This window comes from Dictyostelium discoideum (genome assembly GCF_000004695.1).
Source record: "Dictyostelium discoideum AX4 chromosome 2 chromosome, whole genome shotgun sequence".
NCBI classification, from domain to species: Eukaryota; Evosea; class Eumycetozoa; order Dictyosteliales; family Dictyosteliaceae; genus Dictyostelium; species Dictyostelium discoideum.
Window position 1 is genome coordinate 6,841,299 of NC_007088.5, and position 20,404 is coordinate 6,861,702.

General features: G+C 19.9%; 7 protein-coding genes across 7 annotated transcripts in view; 2 read left to right on the top strand and 5 right to left on the bottom strand.

The window, feature by feature from the left end:
• Positions 1 to 1,518, bottom strand: part of DDB_G0276547 (hypothetical protein) — a gene marked incomplete at both ends in the record, with an annotated part of 3,694 nt that extends 2,176 nt beyond the window's left edge. Inside the window, 4 exons of the mRNA XM_638010.1 lie at positions 1 to 334; positions 371 to 1,032; positions 1,075 to 1,177; positions 1,251 to 1,518. The exon at positions 1 to 334 is cut by the window's left edge and continues 2,176 nt beyond it. Coding sequence (XP_643102.1) covers positions 1 to 334; positions 371 to 1,032; positions 1,075 to 1,177; positions 1,251 to 1,518 — 1,367 coding nt within the window. The remainder of the gene's footprint in view (positions 335 to 370; positions 1,033 to 1,074; positions 1,178 to 1,250) is intronic.
• Positions 1,519 to 2,526: 1,008 nt separating this feature from the next.
• On the top strand, positions 2,527 to 5,035 carry DDB_G0276413 (armadillo repeat-containing protein; the record flags this gene model as incomplete). Its single annotated transcript, XM_638011.1, has 5 exons — positions 2,527 to 2,918; positions 3,007 to 3,198; positions 3,284 to 4,151; positions 4,246 to 4,539; positions 4,631 to 5,035. The coding sequence occupies 5 exons, from the start codon at positions 2,527 to 2,529 to the stop codon at positions 5,033 to 5,035; spliced, it is 2,151 nt and encodes a 716-aa protein (XP_643103.1).
• Positions 5,036 to 5,243: 208 nt separating this feature from the next.
• On the bottom strand, positions 5,244 to 6,005 carry mrt4 (ribosomal protein L10 family protein; the record flags this gene model as incomplete). The annotated part of the gene is made up of 2 exons (XM_638012.1): positions 5,244 to 5,633; positions 5,724 to 6,005. The coding sequence occupies 2 exons, from the start codon at positions 6,003 to 6,005 to the stop codon at positions 5,244 to 5,246; spliced, it is 672 nt and encodes a 223-aa protein (XP_643104.1).
• Positions 6,006 to 6,601: 596 nt separating this feature from the next.
• pakB (myosin heavy chain kinase) lies at positions 6,602 to 9,376 on the bottom strand (the record flags this gene model as incomplete). Its single annotated transcript, XM_638013.1, has 3 exons — positions 6,602 to 7,138; positions 7,250 to 8,223; positions 8,329 to 9,376. 3 exons carry the CDS (start codon positions 9,374 to 9,376, stop codon positions 6,602 to 6,604), a joined length of 2,559 nt encoding a protein of 852 aa, XP_643105.1.
• A 2,810-nt stretch (positions 9,377 to 12,186) lies between these two features.
• DDB_G0276489 (hypothetical protein) lies at positions 12,187 to 13,599 on the bottom strand (the record flags this gene model as incomplete). The annotated part of the gene is made up of 3 exons (XM_638014.1): positions 12,187 to 12,418; positions 12,524 to 13,260; positions 13,504 to 13,599. The coding sequence occupies 3 exons, from the start codon at positions 13,597 to 13,599 to the stop codon at positions 12,187 to 12,189; spliced, it is 1,065 nt and encodes a 354-aa protein (XP_643106.1).
• A 622-nt stretch (positions 13,600 to 14,221) lies between these two features.
• On the top strand, positions 14,222 to 15,163 carry mettl1 (tRNA -methyltransferase; the record flags this gene model as incomplete). The annotated part of the gene is made up of 2 exons (XM_638015.1): positions 14,222 to 14,322; positions 14,428 to 15,163. 2 exons carry the CDS (start codon positions 14,222 to 14,224, stop codon positions 15,161 to 15,163), a joined length of 837 nt encoding a protein of 278 aa, XP_643107.1.
• Positions 15,164 to 15,392: 229 nt separating this feature from the next.
• eIF6 (eukaryotic translation initiation factor 6) lies at positions 15,393 to 16,275 on the bottom strand (the record flags this gene model as incomplete). Its single annotated transcript, XM_638016.1, has 2 exons — positions 15,393 to 16,117; positions 16,266 to 16,275. The coding sequence occupies 2 exons, from the start codon at positions 16,273 to 16,275 to the stop codon at positions 15,393 to 15,395; spliced, it is 735 nt and encodes a 244-aa protein (XP_643108.1).
• Between the last annotated feature and the right edge of the window lie 4,129 nt (positions 16,276 to 20,404).

Here is a 20,404-nt window from a genome sequence, read left to right on the forward strand (position 1 = left end):
TTATTATTTTGAATTATTATATCAATTTGAGTTTGAATAGATGTTGGTATACTTTTTGATTTACCTCCATAATAATAGTTGCAATAATATAATTTAAAATATAATAAAACTGAATTAATTGATGTAGAGATATACTCTAATTCTCCTTTAACATCTTCTATGTGCTCCTTAATACATTTATCAAATCCATAACAAAAACTTGAAACCATATCTTTATGACGAACTGACTCTCTAATTTTTTCAAATTTTGGTAGTAATGGTTTGTGTGGTATTTTAATATTGTGACCTAAATTTTCTGCTGGATAATAAAATGACGTTCGAATATTATTAAAACCTAATGATAGTAATTTTTGAAATTTCAAATACCAACGTACATTCACATTTGTATCTGTTCTTGAAAATATCTCAAGATCACATAGATCTCTAAATATTGATGTTGTTGAAATTGGAATATTCAATATTATTTTAATCTTTTCTTTAATTTCTTCATGATTGTCAAGATCTTCAAAGCCATTACATGAAATACAGTCCATAATGAAATAATTTCTTTCGATTTTTGTTAAAGTGAATGGTTTATTATCATTGAGGTATTGTTCATAATAATCTAAAACTCTCATTAACAATTTTGGGTGATTAAGTCGAAAGATTGATTTTATCATTGATGGAATATAGGTTTGTAATTCTTCTGGATGATATTTTAAATGAATATCAAATAAATCTACTGATTTTATGCCCCAGATAGTATCAAATAAATTTTTAACATCTCGATAACCTTTAAAAAGTAATAATGAATATATCTCTTTGAATACTTCTATATCTTTTATTTGATTCATGATTTTATCATTTTCATATGCACTCTTTAAGTACAAATTTTCATTTACTTTTAATTTATATATCAACAGTTGATATTGTTTATGTTTTAACATTGAACCTATTGATGTAATAGTTTTAAATTTTTTACTTTTATGACAACATTTATTTTTTAATATATTATTTAATAAATATAAATTTTTAAAAACTTTCCAAAATAATCTTTCATTGTATTCATTATTCATTATAATTAATTTTTTTTACTTATTATTGTTTGTTGTTTGTGGGTTTTTTGAAAAAAAAAAAAAAAAAAAAAAAAAAAGATAAAAAAACGAAAAAAATGTTGCCTGTGCGATTTTAATTGTTCCTTTATTTAAACCATTATAAAAAAGTTAATTTATTAAAAATAAATAAATAAATAAATAATATCTCAAATCTACTCTCCCTTAGGTGCTGAAAAATAGAAAAAAAAAAAAAAAAAAAAAAAAAAAAAAAAAAAATAAAGAAAGAGAAATTATATGTAATCACTGTTGTGTATTCTTTAGTGCAATAAAATGATGTTTGAGTATCATTAAATTCAAAAGGTATTAATTTTTGATATTGTAGATACCAAAGTACATCCACACTTGTATCTACACTTGGAACTATTTTTTCTGAATCTTCAAATATTGAGGTTGACGATATTGGAATATTCGATATTATTTTCATCCTTTCTTTAATTTCTTCAATATCGCATCGATATCCTTTTAAAGTTAAATATTTCATAATGAAATAATTTCTTTCATTTTTACTATGGTTTATTATGATTGGTGGACTCTTTAAAAAATTTTAAAACCTTTATTATTAATTTTGGATGATTATATAGGATGATTGAATCTATATATCCTGTATTAATATGGGTTTGTAATTTTTCTGGATGATATTTTAAATGAAAATCAAATAAATCTACCGATTTTGTACCCCAAATCCTATCGAATAAAATAGGATGATAACTATCATCTTGATAACCTTTAAAAAGTAATAATGAATATATCTCTTTGAATACTTCTATATCTTTTATTTCATTAATGATTTTATTATTTCTATATGCACCCTTAAAATTTATCAACAGTTGATATTGTTTATGTTTTAACATTGAATCTATTGGTGTGATGTTTTTAAATTTTTTACTTTTATGACAACATTTATTTTATAATGTATAAATTTAATAAATATTTATTTTTAAAAACTTTCCAAAATAATGATTCATTATATTCATTATAATTATTTTTTTTGTTTCAAAATTATCAATTAAAATTAAATGAATAATCTTTGATATAAATTATAACTTTATTTTTATTAAAAAAAAAAATAAAAAATAATAAAAAAAATTTTAAAGTTAAATAGAATTAATTTTATTTTTACTGAAAAAAAAAAAAAAAAAAAAAAAAAAAAAAAAAGTGTTTTATTTGACTTGTGTGAGACGATAATTTATATGTGAAACTGAGTAAAAAATAATCAATTGGTAATTTTTAATAAATAGTTTTTATACACAAAAGTTTTATTTTTATTTTTATTTTTATTTTTATTTTTATTTTTATTTTTATTTTTATTTTTTTTTTTTTTTTTTTTTTTTTTTTTTCAGTAAAAACGAGTCTTTTTTTTTTTTAATTTTTTTTTTTTTCGTTTTTTCACAAAACTTCCTTCTCCATCAATATCAAAAATAATAAAAGTAAAATGGGTAAATTTACATCATCAAAAAAAACCTATAGAGTTGACCCATTAGGATTGAATTTACCAAATAATGGTTTTGACAATGAAGAACTCGATACAGCAGATAATCTTAGTGGTATAGTTGCAGGTGGTGTTGTTGGAGCAACAACCGATGGTAATTTAATTATGAATGAAGATTTATCACAATCAATTACAGATCCAATCAAATTATTAGATTTAATTTCAAGTTCAGAAACTGTTGAAAGAGATTTTGCATTTAGAACAATCTCTGAATTCGTTTTAGAGAATGAATCTTTTACTCAAGAATTAATTAAACCTGAAAATATTCGTAAAATTATTACTCGTTTAGTTGAACCAGATGTTCAAATTCGTGTTTCTGTAATTGGTACTTTTAGGTAAATTTTTTTTTTTTTTTTTTTTTTTTTTTTAAAAAAATAAATTGTTAATATGACTAATTTTTTAATTAAATATATTTATATACAGAAATTTAACAGTTGTCAAAGAGGATATTTGTGAAACATTAATTAATTTAGATATTCTTACCCCATTATTATCAAATTTTGTTCAAGGTATTAATTTTATTAAAACATTAAATGAAAAAGATATGAAACAACAAAAATCAATTGAAACTCAACATGTTTTAATTCAAGCAGTTGCATTAATTAATAATTTATGGTAATTATTATTTTTAATATATATATTATTATTATATATTATTTATTTCATTTATTAATTTTTAATTTTTTTTTTATTTTTTTAGTGAAGTTTCAGACAAAGGATTTTCAATTGTATCAAAAGAATGTAAAAGTATTTTGACAACATTATTTGAAGTTTTAATAAATAATAGTATTTTTATGCCAGAGTTAATAATGAATATATCAGAATTTTTAACAGTTGTAACAGATGATAATAATGAATTAAATGCAACCATAAATAATGAATTAATGTTACAATTATTTAATATCATTAAAGATTCAACAACAATGAATATTAGATTAAAGACATTAATTTCAACCATCATTTTAAATATTGGTCAATTATATAATAAAGAATTGGTAATTCAAAATATTACACCAATCTTATTAAGTACTTTCCAATTTAATTCAATTTCAACTTTAAATTCAGATTTATTAAAATCATTAAATAGTGCAAAAGATGCAAAATTAAAATATGATCAATTAGTTGCTGAACAAACAGATGATAATAATAATAATAATAATGATGAAAAGATGGGTATGGATGAAAATAGTAATAATAATAATAATGATAATAATATAGAAGAACCAATTGATGAATCAAAACCAATTACTTCAACAGTTGATGAAACTATTAAAAAAACACCAAAAAATATAATTAAAAATGCAGCTGCTGATTTAGTTCAAGAATGTGAAAAACAATTTAAAAATCAAAATGAAGAATGGAAAGATTCATTACTCGCTCAACAATCTGCTATTGAATTGTTTGTAAATATTGTATCAGATGCTCAACAACAACAACCAGATGACTCAAATCCATATGATGATGATGATGATAAATTCTTGGATATTGAAGATGGTGAAACTGAACAATCTCAACAAATTTTATCAAATATTTCTAAATTTATAATTTCAACTCCATTATGTCAATATGTAAATATTAATATATATATATATATATATTATATAGTTATTTTATTTTTATTTTCTAATTTTCCTTTTTTTTTTTTTTTTTTTTTTTATTCAGTTAATTGAATTATTAAATAGTATAGTTAATTTTGATTCAACTGAATTTGGAAAATTAAATATTGAACTTTTACCAAATATTTCATCAATTAGAATTCTTCAAAAAAGAGCAATGACATGTTTATCAAATCTTTTAATTACTTTTATTCCAAAAGAAGAAAATGTTCAAAAGATTCTTTGGGATCTTTTAATGAAAATTGCAAATAAATCATTTACAACAAATGATATTGATATCATTGAAATGACAACAAGTTCACTTTGGTCAATTATGAGAACAAATTCAAATATTGGTTTTGTAAGTTTTCTTTCTTTTTAAAAAATATTTATTTAAATTATTATAAATATTAACTTTTTTTCTTTTTTTTATTTTATATATATATATATAGACAACAGAAATTGAAATTAAAAATTTAGTAGAATTAGCAATTAAATCACCAAATTCAATTAAAACCAATTTAATTGGTATTATTGGTATTGCAGGTCAAAAACCATATTGTCAAAATATATTAAAAGAGGTTGCAATGTTTTTATTACAATGTTTAAACAAAGATTTACCAGCAGATATTATTTCAGAATCTTTAAATTCAATTTTTGATATTTATGCTGAACCAAATGTAAACAATATCGTTAAAGAAGTTTCATTAATTCAACATTTAGATGCATTTGTTCCAATAATTAGAAATAAAATTAAAACTGATAAAAAGAAATTAGATAGAGCTTTATTAGATCGTTTAGATGAATCCAGAATTAATTTATCAAGATTTATTACTTATAAAAAATCTCAAAAATAAAATAAAATAAATTAATAAAATAAATAAATAATTATTAAAGTATTATCACTAAAAATAGATTTATTATTCTTAATATATATATATATTTTTTTTTTTTTTAATATTATTTTTTTTTATTATTTATTTTTTTTTTTTATTTATTTTTTTTTTTTTTTTTTTTTTTTTTTTTTTTATTTATTTGTTTTTTATTAATTATTTAAAAAAAAGTTTATTCTTCTTGAGATTCTTCTTCACATAAAGTGAATTCATCTTCATTCCAAAAACCTTTAATGTGGAATTTAAATTCGGAAATTTCATGATTGAAAAGTTTTAAAAGTTGAGATTGTTCTGGTGTGACAGCAACACCGGCTTCACATAAAGTATATTCTCTATCAACAAAAATAACACCATTCTTTAAAGTTGTTGGTAAACCTAAACCTCTTAAATAAGTTTCCATTGAATGAGTCATACCAACGATTGGACCTTCTTTAATTGTGATGGTTTCTTCTGAAACAAAACCTGATCTTGGGAAATCTTTTTCTGAATAATTTGTAAAATATTCAAATACTTTATCTTTTGGTTCATTTGTAAAGAATAAACCACATTCACCTTCAAGATGCTTTTAAAAAAAAAAAAAATAAAATAAAAATAAAAATAAAAGATTAGAATTAAAAATAAATTAGAATAAAATATAAATAAAAATACATACTTCAGTAAGTTTATGTAAATTTGGTTTTAATTCATCTTCTTCACTTTTACCTAAACCAACGGATAAAACTTTATTTTTACCAAAAAGGAATTTACTTGTTGACCATTCTGTTCTAACTGATTTTAATTTATTATTTCTCATATTTTCAAACGTAAACAAATAAATAAATTTATATTGATCAACGATATCTTTGATGGTGCTGACTAACTTCTTTTTCTTTTCACCTGGATTCTTTGTAACTTTAGTCATATTAACGACAACATTTCTCTTTGATTTTACCATTTTTCTTTAAATATTTATGAAATTATATATGTACAAAAGAAAATAAAAAAATGATTATTTATAATTTTGAAAAAAAAAAAAAAAAAAAAAAAAAAAAAAAACCGATGGTTGATTTTTTTTGAAAAAAAAAAAAAATTAAAAAAAAATAAAAATAAAATAAAATAAAAAATCCGAAAAAAAAAAAAAAAACGAGTGATAATAACAATGATAAAAATAAATAAATAAAATTTGTTAATAAACTATACTTTTTTTAATATTACTATAAATTTTAATATTTCTTTTTTTTTTTTTTTTTTTTTTTTTTTATTAAAAAAAAACTAAATTGTTTTCTTTTTTTTAAATCTTTGTTTATTTTATTTTTTATTTTTTTTTTTTTATTTTTTTATTTTTTTTTTGGATGGGAGGGTTACATATTTGATGATATAAAATATTTAAAAGGGGGGTTTATAATGTGATTATTTAATTTTATTTATTTATTTTTACTATTTAATATTTATTAATTATAGTGGGGAGGGGAGGGGGTTTGTATTGATATTTTATTATTATTATTATTATTACTTTATTAATTAATTTGATTTAAAATAATTAATTTGAATTTAATGAATTGAAAATTTACTATGAGCTTCTTTAGCTTTTTTAGCTTCCATTATTGCTGGTACTAAACCATTACTATTACAGGCAGTCTTTAAGAAAGGATGATTTAATAAAACTTTTGCTTCAGGTCTATTTTCTACATCTTTATCTAAACATTTCTTTACAAAATCTTTAAAGTCATCTGACCATTTGTTTTGATCTTTTAAGTCGGGTATACCTTTGGTGGTAATTAAAAAGAGAGCACGAAGTGGTGGGAATGACATATATGGTGGTTCAGATTCTGCCATTTCCATAGCCATAATACCCAAACTCCAAATATCAACTTTTCTATCATAGTTTTGACCTCTAATTAACTCTGGTGCCATCCAATATGGTGTACCTACGATTGTAACTCTCTTTTGTTTGGATTTTGTTAATTGCGCAGCATAACCAAAATCTGCCAATTTAACACTACCATCTGAACCTAATAAAATATTATCACTCTTAATATCTCTATGAATTCTATGTTGACTATGAATATATGCAAGACCTTTTAATGTCTAAAATTTTAAAAAAATATTAAAAAATAATAATAAAAAAATTAGTATTTATATAAGTATATATTTTTTGAAAAAAATAATCTTTTTTTTTTTTTTTTTTTTTTTACATACTTCAGCACAAACATAAGCAATTTGAGCTTCAACTAATTTGACAGAATTAAATTGTTCTAAAATTTCAGTTAAACAACCACCACCCATAAATTCCATAGCGACCCAAAGTGAGTCACCAACTAAATAACTGTCGATATAATCAATGATATTTTGATGTCTACAAGATTTCATAATACCAATTTCAGTGACTATCAATTTCATATTTTGTTGATTCAATGGCATCTTTTTGATGGCAACCTTGTTGTTTGTCTTTAATTGAGTGACAACAAATACTTCACCAGCTGCACCTTCACCAATTTTAGTGGAACCTTCACCAAATAATTTGGTTGGATCCTCTTGGCTTACTAAATCGTATAATGATACATTGGTTTCATCTGGTAATGGTTGATTGTTCAAGTCGTATTGTTCATCATCATAGGCACCACCACACATCATTTCTTCGAGTTGTTGTTCTTGTTGTTGTGATAAAATACCTGCTGATTGTTGTTGTGCTGATTGTTGATTATTATTATTATTATTATTATTATTATTATTATTATTATTATTATTATGTTGTTGTTGTTGTTGTTGATGATGATGTTGTTGTGGTGGTTGTTGTTGATGGTGGTGTTGTGGTGGTTGATGTGGAGTTGGTTGAAGTTGATTATGTGGTTGTTTATTTGCATCACGAATTGGTATAGTTGGTGGTTTTGGATTATTTAACATATGTGCAGGTATACCAGATTGTTGCATTTGTTTTTGCATTAATGCTTGTTGTTCTTGTTGAGCTTGTTGTTGTTGTTGTTGCATATGGAAATCTAAAACATCAATAACTACCTCTGAATGTTCAACAACATCCTCTCTGGTAATACCAGATGATTGTAATATAACTTCCCATTCTTTTGGTAAACCTTCAAAACCAGTAACACTATGATAATTTACATGAATATTATGTTTAACATTAAATGGTGATCCAACTGAAAATTCTTTCTTTTCTATAAATTTTTAAAAAATAAAAAGAATAAAAATTGTTAATAATAATAATAAAAAATAAAATAAAAAAAAAAGAAAAGAAAATTTCTAAAAAATTATAAACATACTATCTTTGTTCTTTTTCTTATTAGTGAAAATTGATAGAAATCCTTTTTTCTCTTCATCTTGTTTATTACCAACGTTGCTAACAGGTGGGGATGGTGGTGATGTAGTTGCATTTGAACTATTATTATTATTATTATTATTATTATTATTATTATTATTACTATTACTATTTGAAATACTATCTTTATGTGAATTATTTGGTGAGGTTGCTAATGGAACAGAAATTGGTGGGGTTGGTGTAATTGGTGTGGATGTAGTTGAAATTGGTATGTTACCATTTGATGAACCAAGTGATGGTGAGGTTGATCCAGGACTGATAGCTGGAGTTTTTGGACCACCAATGATACTGCCAAGTCCTGCTGGGACAGCTGTTGGTGCTAATTTCTTTGGTTTATTATTTGGTAATGGTGGTGGTGATGGTATATTGTGTTGTGTATTATTATGTGAAGCTGATGATGGTGATTGTTGTGGTTGTTGTGATGGTGTTGGTTGTGGTGGTGGTGGTGGTGTTGTACCATTTGCTATATTTATTGGTGAACTAACTTTTCTCATTGGTACTGGATTTGAACTTCCACCATTTAATCCATTTGAATGATTTCCATTCATATTTATTGAACTATTGCTATTGCTATTATTATTATTACTACTACTATATCCACTATTTCCACTGCTGCTGCTAAACCCACTACCACCACTTGTTCCATTGCTATTTATTAAATTTGGTGGTGTACGAGTTGGTGTTGTTGGTCTAACTGGTATTTCTGGTTGTTGTTGTTGTGGTCTTGGTTGTGTTGGTAATGCTGGTGGGGCTTGTTTATTTACACCTGGTGATGGTAATGGTCTTTTGACTGGTTGTTGTGGTGATGGTGATGGTGATGGTGATGGTGATACAAATGAACTTCCTGATGAATTTAATGAACTGGTACCATTGGTTTGTACCCTTTTATTTGGTGGTGGTGGTTTTCTATTTGGTGGGGGCGATGATTCTGCTTCATTTGATTGTGCTTCAAACTTTTCCCTCATCATGGAAACTCTTTTTGATTGCTCCATATTTTAGTTTTTTTTATTTATTTATGTGTATATGTGTGTGTATGTGTTTGTAATATGTAAAAGAAACTATTGTGGAGTTTTTTTTTTTTTTTTTTCTTTTTTTTTGTTTTTCTTTTTTTCTTTGTTTATGAGTTTTGGTGTTGAAATAATCTACAATTATAAGTACAATGGAAGAAAATTATATAATTTCTATTTCTTCTAGTTTTTTGATTTGTTTTGTTTTGTTTTTCTTTTTTTTTTGTCGTTCTTTATATTTTTAAGACACAAAGTAAATAAAAAAAAATAAAAAAAAACAAAAATAAAATTTTTTGGTTTTTTTTTTTTTTTTTTTTTTTTTTTTTTTATTTTTTGAAAAAAAAAAAAAAAAAGTTGGTTAATAACGCAATAATAAAAAAAAAGAAAAGATAGAAGAAAAAAAAAAACAAAATAAAATAATAAGAATAATAATAATAGTTTTTTATTATTATTATTATTATTATTATTATTATTATTATTATTATTATTATTATTATTATTATTATTATTATTATTATTATTATTATTATTATTATTATTATTATTATTACTATTATTACTATTACTATTACTATTATTATATTGCTATGTATATTTCAATAAATACATCTATGTGTGTGTTGAAATTGCAAATTATGAAGGAATTTTAAAATAATTATATATAAAAAAAATAATAATAAAAAAAAATAAAAAGAAAAAAACAATAAATAAATAAAATTATAAAAAAAAAAAAAAAAAATAATAAAAAAAAAAAAAAAAAAAAAAAAACACACACACGTACTAATAAACACAATGTGAGGCTATTATTTGATTAAACTTTTTGAGTGGTGATATATTTGGATGTGTGGTTGAATTTTTAAAATATAAAAAAATAAAGAAAAAAAGATATTAGATTATTGATTGTCACAAAAAATCAACATCACTTTCTATACATACTTTTTTTTTTTTTTTTGTTTTTTTTTTATTTTTAAAAATTTTATCTCATAAAAAATAAAAAAAATTAAAAATAAAAACTTTACTGTTTCTCAATGATAATTTTGTTTATTTTCTATTTTTATTTTTTTTTTATTTTTGTTTTTTTTTTTTTTTCACACAAATCTAGATTTGTGGTTAAAATTTCTGTTAATTTTTTTTTTTTTTTTTTTTTTTTTTATCTTTATTATTTTAAAAAGTGATGATTTGTTTTGTGAATTTAATTTTTTTCGTTGTTTAACTATTTTAGAATTTTGATCATTATATTTTTTATTTTTTGCTATTTTTTTTTTTTTGTTATTTTTTTTTTTATTGGAAACAAAACCCAAAAAAAAAAAAAAAAAAAAAAAAAAAAAAAAAAAAAAAAAAAAAAAAAAAAAAAAAATCTTTGACAGAAAAAAATAAATAAAAAATAAATAAAAAAAAAAAAAATAAAAAAAAATAAAGAAAAATAATAAACAAAAAAAAGAAAAAAAGAAATAATGATTATAAATGAAAATAAAATAAAAAAAAACAATGAAAAATAAAAAATTAAATTATATAGAATTTTCTAAAATAAATAAACTTACTTTTTTTTTTTTTTTTTTTTTTTTTTAAATTTGTACAAAAAAAAAATATAATTTCTTTTTATATTTGATGATTGATATTTAGTAAAATAGTAAATAGATAACTTTTGATAATGATTTCACCTTTGGTCGATTTGTTCTAATCAAATATTGATGTTGGTTGTTGGGGGTGATGGTTGAATTGTTACTTTTTGATAATTTATAAAATTTTATTATTACTATCGTTGTTACTTTCGCTGTTTTGATTTATAGTTATTTCTAACCTATTGTGTGTAATAAATATGTTCAAAAAAAAAAAAAAAAAAAAAAAAAAAATATAAAAAATTTGTGTATATATAAAATATAAAAAAAAAAAAAAAAATATAGAGGGCAAGTGGTTTAAAAAAAAATTTAAAAATTTTTTTTTTTTTTTTTTTTTTTTTTTTTTTTTTTTTTTTGAAAAAATTTTTATTTTAATTTTTTTTTTTTTTTTTTTTTTTAAAAGTGTTTTTTTGGATTCACATCAGATAATCATTGATTGTCATTGATTCAGATCTTTATTTATTAATTAAAAATTGCCACGTCGTTTGGAATTTTTTTTATTTTTTATTTTTTTTTTTTACTAATTTTTCCTATTTTACTACTTTTACTATTTTATTATATTTTTTAAAGTGATCAAAAAAAAAAAAAAAAAAAAAAAATTTCCTTTCCAGAAATCGAAAATCAATCTAGATTAAAATGCAAAGATTATATGATGATTAAATTTCCAAATTTTAATCGGACATTAAGATATTTTTTTTTTTTTTTTTTTTTTTTTTTGAACATAAACTAAAACTAATTATGGAAAATCAAATTTTTTGTTTAGGAAGGTTGTTTTTTTTTTTTTTTTTTTTATATAAAAAAAAAAAAGGTATTTTTATTATCCAAATTTAGAAACCAAAAATTTATTATAATGCAAAGATTATGCCAAAATCAAAATTTTTCAAATAACACATAAAAAAAAAAAAAAAAAAAAAATGAAGTAAAAGGTTACAACAAAAAAAAAAATAAAATAAAAAAATAAAACAAAAAAAATAATAAATGAAAAAAATAAAAAAAAAAATAAAAAATAAAAAAAGAATAATAGAAATCTTCTTTTATAATTATTGCATTCAAATATTAGAAGAGGTTTTTTATTATTTTTTATTTTTAATTTTAGTTTTTTTTTTTTTTTATTTCCTTGATTTTGTTTTTATTTTATTTTTATTATTATTATAGTTTTTTTTTTTTTTTTTTAATTTATTGCCCATTATTGGGGATTTTTTGATCATTTAAAGTTTCTTCGTTGATAGCACCATTGCCACCATTATTATCATTATTAATATTAATATTATTATTATTATTATTATTATCACCCACTATATTATCATTTGAGTCAGAGTTTGAACCCATTTTTGAAATTAAAATTAAAAATACAATTATAGCAACCGTTATCATTATTAAATATTTTGGTTTTGTTTCCTTTATATTACTATTTTTATAAAATAAAATAAATAATAATTAGTTATATTTTTTAAAAATAAATAATAAAAAAGTTATATATATATATATATATATATATATTTAAAAATATTACTTTATAATCTTTGAAATAGGATTTACTGGCCTTTTGTTATATTTATCATAATCATCATCATATATTTTATTATTTCCATGAATGTTATTACTTATATTACTATTGGTACCACTGTTTAATTGAATTACAGTATCTTCATGTTCATGTTTTCTACTTGCTAAACCATATGGATTAGAATTTAAATGTGAAAGTGGTGGTGTTTCTTCTAAAAGTGAAGGATTAATTATATTATTATTATTACTATTATTACTATGATGATGATGATGATGAATGCCATTACTCTTTATTGAATCTAAATTTGTATAAAATTCAGGTGATGTTGCATTATTTATATGTGTACCATTAATTCCATTTGTAATTCCATTACTCTTTGGATTATTATTATCATTATTATTATTATTACTATTACTATTTTGTTTTTTAAATGATTTTAAATAATCACCAGCCCATGAAGAAACTGAAAATCTATCTCTTATTGAATTTGCTAATAGTGATTGTTTATCATTTGATGGTAATATTGGTTCTGGACATTTTGGACATGGGTATGATTCAACTGATGAATTCTGTGGTAATGCTGCTACATAAACATCAATACATTCTGGATGATATAAATGATAACATAATAATCTAACTGAATCATCGTTATCGTCAACATCAAATTTACCTTTACAAACACCACATACTGAATCTTCAAATTCACAATCTGTTAACCAACTTACATATGATTTAATATAACACTAAAAATTATTATTTTTTTTTTTTATTTTTTTTTTTTTTATAATAATAAATAAAAAAAAATAAAGTTAGTATGTTATAATTTTAAAAATAAAAATAAAAATAAAAATAAAAATAAAAATAAAAATAAAAATAAAAAATAAAAAATAAATATAAAAGGATGTGTATATATGAAATTTGGTTTTTTTTTTTTTTTTATTATTATTATTATTATTATTATTATAATTATTTAAAAAGGATATTACAATTGAATGGTCAGCAACAACACATGAATCGCATATAAACTTTTTATGGTTGAAACAAAAATCTTCACTTCTCTTTTTACATTTACAAATGCCCATTATCTATATTTTATATATAAAAAATATATATATATGTGTATATGTATAATTTTTTTTTTTTTTTTCAATATTAAATTAGAAATATATTTTTGGGTGTATGAAAAATTTTTCGTGTGGATTTGGTGATGTTGCAGAAAATAAAAAATAATAAAAATTAAAAAAAATTTTAATTTTAATTTTTTTTTTTTTTTTTTTTTTTTTTTTTTTTTTTTTAATTTGTCCTTTATCAGCATTAAAGAAGTGAAATAAATTTTTAAGTACTGAGTTGACTCAAAAAAAAAAAAAAAAAAAAAAACAAAAAAACAAACATCGCACTACGTATAATTTAACACTTTGCTCATTTCTCAATTTAAATTCTTTTAAAAAATTTTTTTTTATTTTTATTTGTTTATTATTTTTATTTGTTTTTTAATTTTTTAATTTTTTTGGGATATTTTTAGTTTTCTAAAAAAAGAAAAAAAAAAAAAAAAAAAACCAAATATTTAAATTTTTTTTTTTTTTTTTTAACGACATTTTTTTTTTAAAAATGAAAAATGAAAAATAAAAAAAAAAAAAAAAAAAAAAAGTCGAAATTAAATTTTTTTTTTTTTTTTTTATAAAATCCTAAGAAATAAAACAAAAGATGGTCTATCAAAAACAAGAACCAAAAAAAAAGAAGGCAATTAAGCCATATCATAGAATTAAAGCACATGCAAATCCAGCATCAGATTATAACTTTTATTAGTAAGTAGTTTTTTTATTTTTTTTATATATAATGTTCATAGTTTTACTAATCTTTTTATTTTATTTTATTTTATTTTATTTTATTTTTTTTTTTAAAAAAAAAAGTCCAACTGGACCAGAATCATATGATTGGACAAAGAATTATCCACAACAAGCAATGAATGAAAAAAAAGTTGAAATTGCAGATGTTGGATGCGGATATGGTGGATTATTAATTAGTTTATCATCATTATTTCCAGAAAGATTAAGTGTTGGTATGGAACTTAGAGACAAGGTTGTACAATATGTTGAGGAACGTATTGATAAATTACGTGAGAAACATGTTGGTCAATTTCAAAATATCAGTGTCATTAGAACCAATGCAATGAAATATTTACCAAACTATTTTGAAAAAGGTCAATTACAAAAGATATTTTTCCTTTTTCCAGACCCACATTTTAAAAAAGCAACACATAAACGTCGTATCATTTCACCAACATTACTCTCTGAATATGCATACATTTTGGCACCAGGTGCCTATGCATACTTTATTAGTGACGTTGAAGAACTTTATCTCTGGATGTTTGAACATTTCAAAAATCATCCACTCTTTGAACAAGTTGAAAGAGATATCGCTGAAAATGATTCTTGTATTCCTTTAATTGTAAATTCAACTGAAGAAGGTAGAAAAGTCAATCGTATCGATGGTAAAAAATGGTTTGCCGTTTTTAGACGTATAACCGATCCTTCAAAAAAAGATTTAACTTTTAAAAATTATACTTTAACTTCACCAAAAGAAATTGATTCAACTACAACAACTACAACTTCAACTGCCACTATTACTGAAGTAGAATCAAAATAAATAAAAATAAAAAAAATAAATAAATAAAATAAAAAAAAAAAAAAAACATAGTAAAATTTAAATTTTCAGTTTAAATATTAGTAGTAGTACTTAAGTTAAATTCTAATATCTTTATATATATATATATATAGGGTATTGGTTTTTTTTTTTTTTTTTTTTTTTTTTTAATATTTATATGTTTTTTTTTTTATTTTTTTATTTTTTTTTTTTTTATTATTTTTTTTTTTATTTATACATTATCAACAATTGAATTTCTAATATTATTAATAATGTTTGATGGTTTAGAGCCTTGAAGAGCAAAGATAGATTCAATGACAGAGATTTCAGTGGCAGTGGTATCAGCACCAACGATGGCAGTCCAATCATTAACTACACAACCAGCGGCAACACATTCATTACCACGATTGACGGTACCAGCGACTAAAGGAACTTGAAGGAGTGATGATAACTCATCTTGATCGGCGATTGAGGTCATTGGATGAACGAGAGCACCTTGATTTGTGAGAGCACAATAGGTACCAACTAAAACATTACCAGAGACGGTTTGTCTGAAAACTTCAACACCTAAAACATCTGCAATGATCTCTTCGGTCTCTCTATCGATATCTGGGTGTACCAATGCAACATAATCATTTGTGGCGATACAGTTACCCAATGCTGAGAATTTCTCTTCAATTCTTTGTACTACGACATCATCTGGTAATGAGTTTCTAATTTGTTGTAATTCTTGATCGGTACATGTATTTGGTAATAATAAACCATTCTTATTTCCTGCTGATAAACGACCAACAATACGTGTACCTGCAATACTTGTCTCTACAACTGGAATATGATCTGCTAATCTATTCTCTACTGTATGTAAAAATTGTTTACTTCCACATTGTCCAACAAGACAATATTTATTTGTTAATTTTAAAAAAACACCAACATCGCAACTGTTTTCATATTGTAATCCTATATAAAAAATAATAATAATAAATTAAAAAAAAAAAAATTTATTATATTAATTTTTTATTTTTTATTTTTTATTTTTTATTTTTTTATTTTTTTACTTGTATTATTATTTTTATTTTTTTATATAAAAGAAGAAAAAAAAACATACTTGTAGCCATTATTATTTATATATATTTATTTTAGAAGGGGTGGGTTTTTGACTTTGTTTTTTTTGTAAAAGAAGATGGGTGTGGGGTGAGTTATTTGTTTTTGGTTGGGAGATATTTAAAACCTAAATGTTTTTTTTTTTTTTATATAGATAGGTCTTTTCAAAATGTTTACAATTCAATTTTTAAAAAATTTAAATGAAAAAAAAAAAAAAAAAAAAATAAAACTAAAAAAAAAAAAGAATAAAAAAACGATAAAAAAAAAATTTATTTTTTTTTTATTTTTTTTTCATTTTTTTTTTTTTATGTGCGAGGACTAAAACGAAAGTTGAGAAAATTATGAAAAAAAATATTTTTATCATTTTTTTCTTTTTTTTTTTTTTTTTATAATTATTAAAAAATACCATAAATTTATTAATTAATTATTGTTAAAGCTTTATACTTTATTTTTTTAAATAATTAATTGGAGTTGGGCCGCTCTTATCATAATAATTATGGACACAAATGATTCTATCATTACCTTGACATCTTAGGTATATTAAAATAATCAATCTGATAAGTTGCTAATTACCCTCTCTTTTTTTTTTTTTTTTTTTTTTTTTTTTTTTTTTTTTTTTTTTTTTTTTTTTTTTAATCAATTTTTTGTTTATCAAAAATTTAAAAATATCCAAAACTAAAAAGACTATCCTCCCTCAAACCGGCAATAATATTTTAAATTTGTAAAAAAAAAAAAAAAAAAAAAAAAAAATAATAAGAATAATAAATAATAATAAAATTAATAATAAAAATAATAATAATAAGAATTTCAAAAAATAAAAAATTAAAAAAAAAAAATAGTTAAAATAATTTTTTTTTTTTTTTTTTTTTTTTTTTTTTGGTTTAGACTAATAATAAATATTGTTATTGTTTTTGTTATTTGTGAATTTGTTTTTTATGATGTTTAAGTATTTGGCAAATATTAATTTATTTGTTATTTATTAATTTATTTGTTTTTTTTTTTTTTTTTTTGTTTATTAAAATAAGATTATTTATGTATAGAAAAAAAAAAAAAAAAAAAAAATCTTAAGATTTATTTATTTTTTTTGATTTAGATTAAAAAAAAATATAGAATATTAATTCTTTATGATATAAATTTAATACTAATTTTTTTTTTTTTTTTTTTTTTTTTTTTTTTGTATTAAAAAAAAAAAAAAAATTTAAATATTTCCTTAATCAAACTCAATTTAATAGTTAATGATAATTAAAAAATAAATAAATAAAAAGTTATTTTTAAATAACATCAACAAAAATAAAAAAATTTACCATATTTTAAATATATAATTATATTTTGTAAAATCAGTACATCCAAAAATTTTCATAGTTTTACATCTTTTTTTTAAAAGAGGCCCCTGGATTTTAGATTAATTGGTTAAATTTTATTTGCTTTTAAAAAATTATTTACAAATCCTTTTTTTTTTTTTTTTGTCAAAATATATTTTAAAATATTTTTTTTTTTTTTTTGTTTTTGTTATAATACGAAAATAAGATAAAAATAAAATAAAAAAAACAATAGTACGTCCTTTAAACAAGTACAAGTAAAATAAAATTTTTAATTTTTTTATGGTTTGAAAAAAAAAAAAAAAAAAAAAAAAAAAAAACAATATTAATTTATTAAATTTATATGTAAATAAATTAAATTTTATTATGTTTTTTTTTTTTTTTTAAAAAATTTTAAATAAAAAACTTAAAATAAAAATGAAAAGCAGTTAACAACAAGCATAATTTACCATTTTATTTTATAATGATAATTTTTTAAAAAATCTTTAATTTTATTTATTATTGTTATTTTAAACCAAGTGTACCTAATCTTTTAAAATTAAAAAAAAAAAACACAAAAATAGCAAATTTAACTCTACAAATAATATACTTGATTTTAGAATAAAAATGTATTGGATCATCGACTTATCTTTATTTTTAAATATATTTTTTTTTTTTAAATTTGAAAATAATTTTATGGTATGTATTTTGGTTTTAAAATTTAATGTGTTGGAGTGGGTGTTTACCTTTTTCACGAGTTTTAAAATGGTAGTTTTTATACACACACACACATATAAAATAGGGTCTTAATAAATATTTACTATTTTGATTTGATCAAAATTTTATTATATACAATTATTATTTTATTTTTTTAATTGTTTTTTTTAATTGTTTGTTTTTTTTTTTTTTTTTTTTTTTTAAAAAAAAAAACTATAAATAAAAAAAAAATTTGATGTTTTAAATTAATTAAAAATAAATAAAATTCAAAACAACTAAAAAAAAAAAAAAATCGACTTTAATAAATAAAAAAAAAAAAATCAAAATTTATAAAATGTTATCAAGTATGAATCATGAAATTTTAAAAAAAAAATGTGATAATTTCAAATATAGTTATTAATTATCCAATTTTATTATTATTTTTTTTTTTTTTCCATTTCTTTTTTTTCCACCTTTTTTTTTTCTTTTCCCTTCTTTTTCTTATTTTTCTTTTTTTTGTAGAATCATTATCATCATTTTTCTCAATTAAATCCAATCCATCAGTTTCTAATACAATTATTAGTAAATGCAATGAAACTAATACTCATTCTTTTAGTATTAATTCCATTTCTATGAAACAAAGCTTTTTTTCAAGACCTTTATACTTCTAATTTTCTTTATTATCACAATTTTTTAATGTCCAAAAAGATTTTGTTTTTCCCCCAAATCCTTTATCATTTGCCTCATTTTCTCAAATTTTCTTATTTATAATTCTGATTCTTTATTCCTAATATTTTAATTTAATAAACAAACCGATCATTTTTTCCAAACCTTTTTTATTTATTTTTCTAATTTTTTTTTTTTTTAATTATTTTTCTTACTTTTTATAATATTGTATTTTATATTTAAGTTTATTTGTATAATAAATTTTATTAGTATTATTTAAATATAACTTACTTAAAGTTAGTCGTTTTTAAAATTTATTTTTATTATTTTTTTGGTATATTTTTTGGTATATTTTTTGGTATGTTTTTGGTAAATTTTTGGTTTATTTTAAGTATATTTTTAGTTTATTATTTTAAAGAATCAAGAACTTTAATATAATAATAATTCAATTTTATAATTTATTAAAATTAACTTTATAAAAAAGTTTGCAATTAACTTTTAGAAAAAAAGAAAAAAACAACTACATACCTTTGAAAAATAAAATTTGGCAATCAAAAAATTAATAATTTAAAATACCTACAGAATTAGTTTTATAAAAAAAACTTTTTTTCTTTTTTTTTTTTTTTTTTTTTTTAATGGCAGAAAAAAAAAAAAAAAAAAAAAAAAAAAAAAAAAAAAAAAAAAAAAAAAAATTAAAAGAAGAAAAAAAGAAAATTAAAATTGAAAAATAGAAAGAATATGTTAAAGCATATTAAATGCTATTGGAATAATTTTTTAAGATGTTATCATAAAATATAAACTGGGAAGACTTAGAAATTAAAATTAGGTTTAAAGGAAACCCAAAAAATAATAAAAAAAAAAATTAAAAATGAAATAAAAAAAAAAAAAAAAAAAAAAAGAGAAAGAGAAAGAAAGGGAGAGAGCTGTTTTTAGGGAGGTTTCCCCATTAATTAATTTTTTTTTAAAAAAATTATAAAAATATGATTAAAGAGTTATAGTTAAAGAAATATTAAAAAAATATAATTTAAAAAGTGATCAGAATCAAAAATAAAAATTATTTATACTCCAAAAAAAAAAAATAAAAAAAAAAAAAATAAAAAATAAAAATAAATTAAATATTCACTCTACAAATATTATAACCACTATTTTTTTTTTAAATAATATTTCAATACCTTTTTATAACAAGTATTAATATATTCAAACTTTTTTTTAAAAATGGAGATAAATCTTTTATCATTTATCAAAAAATAATTAATGGGTTTTTTTTTTTTTTTTTAATTTTCACTTCTTTTAGAGTGGTTTTAATATTGTTTTGGTCATTAATTTTAAATAATTTTTTTATAAAAATTTTTTATTTATCTAATTTTTGATTTTTTTTTTTTTTTTTTTTTTTTAACCTACTTTTTTATTAGTATATTTTTTTTTTTTTTTTCTAACTTTTTTAATTTTAACTACTTGTAGTTTTATTATCAAATAATAATAA